Source organism: Nanorana parkeri, unplaced genomic scaffold (genome assembly GCF_000935625.1).
Source record: "Nanorana parkeri isolate BGI_ZX_2015 unplaced genomic scaffold, ASM93562v1 scaffold291, whole genome shotgun sequence".
In the NCBI taxonomy this organism is placed as follows: Eukaryota; Metazoa; Chordata; class Amphibia; order Anura; family Dicroglossidae; genus Nanorana; species Nanorana parkeri.
The window spans coordinates 1,034,623-1,038,734 of NW_017306559.1; the positions used below are offsets into that span (position 1 = coordinate 1,034,623).

The window sequence follows — 4,112 nt, forward strand, 5'->3', positions numbered from 1 at the left end:
ACATAGGTATATACATAGACACAATATGCTTCCCATCTCCAAAGCCTTCAGGCTGGTCACTTGATGTGTAGGATCCTCTCTGTATTATCAGTGAGAGGTCCTAAATGGTGCCGAGAATGCCGATGTGATGACAGCGCCACTCTGCCTTATTGCTCTGAGTGCAGAGCGCCGTGGTCAGGGGTAGGTAATTGCACTTACAGTATGCCCTTAGTACTCAGCCCAGCTTCATGCATCCCAGAACACTGAGGACATCTAGTGGTGAAATTGAATTCCTGCAAGGGACAAGCACCATAGAGAAGATATTGCAGCCAGAGCAGTTTTTTGTGTTTGCAGCCATTACTGGGGGACTATTTTAAAAAAAATTGGCCTTTACAAACCTTGCATTCTCAGGACACTAGACCCATTGTTGATCCAGGAGGGCGATAGAAACCCTATAAAGTGTGGTTCAGTTTGCTCCGACGGGGAAAAAGAAATCTGTTTCTGGTCTCCTCAGACAGTAGAAAAAACCCTTGGGTCCACAATCTACAGAGTTGTTATCTATAAATGGTTATAGCCAGTTGGAAACACGTCCAGCCTTTTTTTTTTTTTAGCAATCTTGGAAATAAAGTAAAATAAAGCCTTAGTTGCCATGTCATGGGGGGTTATAAAGGCGTATAATAGGAGCATTGTATTTATTCTTATTATAATGGCACCATTATGTTACAGGAATTTGAGCTGTTTAATAAGAAATTGTCTGAACTGTCAAAGCACGTCCGTATACCTCTGCCCGTGTCCAATATTCTCTGGGAACACTGCATACGACTCGCCAACAGGACACTTGTGGAGGGGTGAGTACCCACTTTTATTTAACTGCCATTAAAGTGAACCTGTTAGCGTGCTTAAAATTTACAGAGCTAAAAGTTCTGCACAAGGACAGGAGTTACAAGGTGCCACTACCCAGAAAAGACCTGGAGATCCAGTGTCACCAAGGGCTCTACTTCACCTTGACTTACAACAGCCAAGTACCCATTATGAGCATCCCAGTGCCCAAAAACAGCACTTTTATTGAATATTGGTGTGGTGGCTACCGGTAGGTAGGACTTATCTCAGAATTCAAGATGATATTGGCATAGGGTTCCTAGGATCTTTGGACACACTGAATATAGTAATTGGGGTCTTAAAGGGTAAAGTCTGCTCTATTCTCTTCACTTTAATGACCACAAGCTACTAGCTTAATAAACTAATAGAGACGGTTCCGTCGCCATTTAGATATGCCAATGTGAAGAAGTGCAGCAATGAAGGGCGAGCTCTGATGCAGCTGGACTACCAGCAGTTCCTGATGAAGCTGGAGAAGCTGACAGACATCCGGCCCATTCCCGATAAGGAGTTTGTGGAGACTTACATCAAGGCCTATTACCTGACGGAGAATGACATGGAACGGTGGATCAAGGAGCACCGGGTGAGTGTCTTATGCCATCACTTTGTATTATTTGGATGTCGGCCTAAAAGATTACTGTGTGGGACTGCAGATGAAACAATGTCTTCTCTGACATCTTAAAAGGGACCCACCAGCTACAAAATATATTATCTACCAGTGAATTTTTGCAAGTTATGACATTTTAGGATGCTGTATGGGTGGCTCAGGCTTCAGGAAGGCAGGAATCCCTATATATATATTTCATTGGTGTATTTAGCTGTTTACCTGGTTTTTAGATTTAAAGGGTTAGTTCACCTTTCTGTACATTTTCCAAAAATACCCCTCATGCTTTCAATCTCGAGCACATTGAAAAGCACCGTTCAGATGTTAAAAAAAGCTGCTCCCATTGCATACAGGCCCCGATTCCCCACAAGGCCACAAGGCCACCGAGGCACGGCCTCGGGGCGGCAGGGCGCATAGGGGCGGCAGCGGTGTCCTTGTGGAGAAGTTCCGGCCGTCGGGCAGTAAGTTGCCCTCTCTACATTTAGTCCTGCTTTGCACAAGTCCTGCTTTCTCCATTAATGGGAAGGGGGGGCGGGGGCGTATCGCGGAACCTGGCCTTGGGGCGGCAGGGAGGTTAAATCCGGCCCTGATTGCATACCTGTAGGTGCTAGCCTACACAGAGGGGGGTCGACCACCTAGAGGTTTTTTGTACACAGGCTGTGAAGCACCTACAGGTATGCATTGGAAAATGGGCAGCTTTTTACATCTGAACACTGCTTGGCTTGCTGGGGATAATGGAAAGTATGGGGGATTTTTGAAAGGTGAGCTATCCCTTTAAGTGATGAGGACGAGGGTGATGAGTAGCCACGGTGAAAGAAATGTAGGCCACCATTACAGACCTCATTTTGAAATAGTTTCCTGGCTGCGTCTGGCTTTAGTATTTTGGATCACTGATTAGCCAGGGAAGTCAGAACTCACAATCTACTAGAAGAGACAGAGCAGGGATGAGGGTGGATAGACAGAAGGCTGATGTGCAGGTGTCCTCAGCTATGTCGCCTGAGAGTCAAGTCAGCTGTTCCTATGCATAGAGAGCAGAGAGAGAAAACAAGATCATTTCAGAACGGACAGCTCCTCATTAAAAGTTCTTGTTGGCTCATTAATTTGGCGCACTGTCTTCCGAAATTACATAACATTGTTCATCGGATGTCTAGTCTATTAATACTCAGTAGTTTTCCTCTTTTTTTTCTATTTTCTTTCTTTTTTTAGGAATACTCCATGAAGCAGCTAACCAACTTGGTGAACGTTTGTCTCGGTTCCCACATCAATAAAAAGGCCAGACAGAAGCTCCTGTCGGCTATTGATGACATGGACCGACCGAAAAGATAATCCACTGGGGGGTTGCCCCCTGACTGGTCTGATGTTACAGCGTTTCCGAGCCATCATAGCCCTAGCTTATTTAAAAGGCCAGCTCCAGCCATATAACTGTGCTGTAAAGTTTCACTTAGCTCGAGGAAAGGAATAAAATGTCCTCATTGGGAAGATTTCCTCTCACTTCCTGTGTGTCGGATAGAACAGGAAGTGAGGGGAGATCCCCCCTCTTCCCTGAAGAGAGACGCACAGCAATAAAAACACATTTTCTAGTGGAGGGACGTAGGTTTACACCCTCATTTCCTGTACAGGTGACGGAAGAGTGATCTCCTCTATGGGGCCACATGCGGAATTGGAAATCTGACAAAAGTTCAAACCTTTTTCTGTTGCATTCTATAAATGTGTCTAAGGTCTCATTCACACAGGAATCGGCCGGCACGTTCAGCTCCATGCTGCGTGCACGGCCATATCGGGCAGCTCCCGGGAAGGACAGGTGCTGCGTGTGATTAGTACACAGCCCCATTCCTTCTCTATGGGAGTACGCGGCCATACACCCACCTCAAGTGCACGTCCATGCTTATGGTGGATTTTTGATATCCGGGGTACAGTGCACAATGTACTCCTGTGTCATTAGGAAACAAAATATACCAAACAGAGGTGTGTACCCCGTAGTTCTCTGTTAAGTAGAGTATCCAAACATCACCCTTCAGGAGGCAGCTGATATGAGGGACCATGTGACCGTTTTAGGAGATATTCGGACTGAGGTTGTGATGTATTCATAGAGCACACACACGTTCCCCCCACTTCTCTTTACAATGAAGCTAAAAGAAAACGTATGGCTGGAGTTGGGCTTGGTAATTATACATATATAAATACATGGTTACATGTTCTCTTACATACTCTCCAGCTGAACAATGTCCACTTCATTATTTTCATTTATTTATAAAATTGTTTGTTTTTTTCTTTGGTGTCTTCATATTTTCAGCAAGGAAAAGTCTTCCTTGGTTTTGATTTTAATGGGAACATGCCTCCAATCCTTTTAGTTCAGGGGTTAGCAAACCTCCGGCCCTCCAGCTGTGTTGAAACTACAAATCACATGAGGCATTGCAAGATTCTCATAGTCACAGACATGACTCCCGAAGAGAGACGCATCATGGGATTTGTAGTTTCACCACAGCTGGAGGGCCGGAGGTTTGCTACCCCTGCTTTAGTTCCATGCAACACTGGAAGTGATTATCAGATTTCTCTATTAACTACCTAAGCTGTGGCTTTCCTCGTCACATCTACGATCACAGCCCTTTACTCTGCGGGTTTGAAGCATATTTGTCGCAGCGAGCAGAAGCAG

General features: G+C 45.2%; 1 protein-coding gene across 1 annotated transcript in view; it reads left to right on the top strand.

Annotated features, from left to right (window-relative positions):
• Positions 1-2,867, top strand: part of VPS50 (VPS50, EARP/GARPII complex subunit) — a 147,074-nt gene extending 144,207 nt beyond the window's left edge. The window contains exons 26-28 of the mRNA XM_018557585.1: positions 706-827; positions 1,249-1,438; positions 2,666-2,867. Coding sequence (XP_018413087.1) covers positions 706-827; positions 1,249-1,438; positions 2,666-2,785 — 432 coding nt within the window. The 3' untranslated portion in view covers positions 2,786-2,867. The remainder of the gene's footprint in view (positions 1-705; positions 828-1,248; positions 1,439-2,665) is intronic.
• Positions 2,868-4,112: the final 1,245 nt, after the last annotated feature.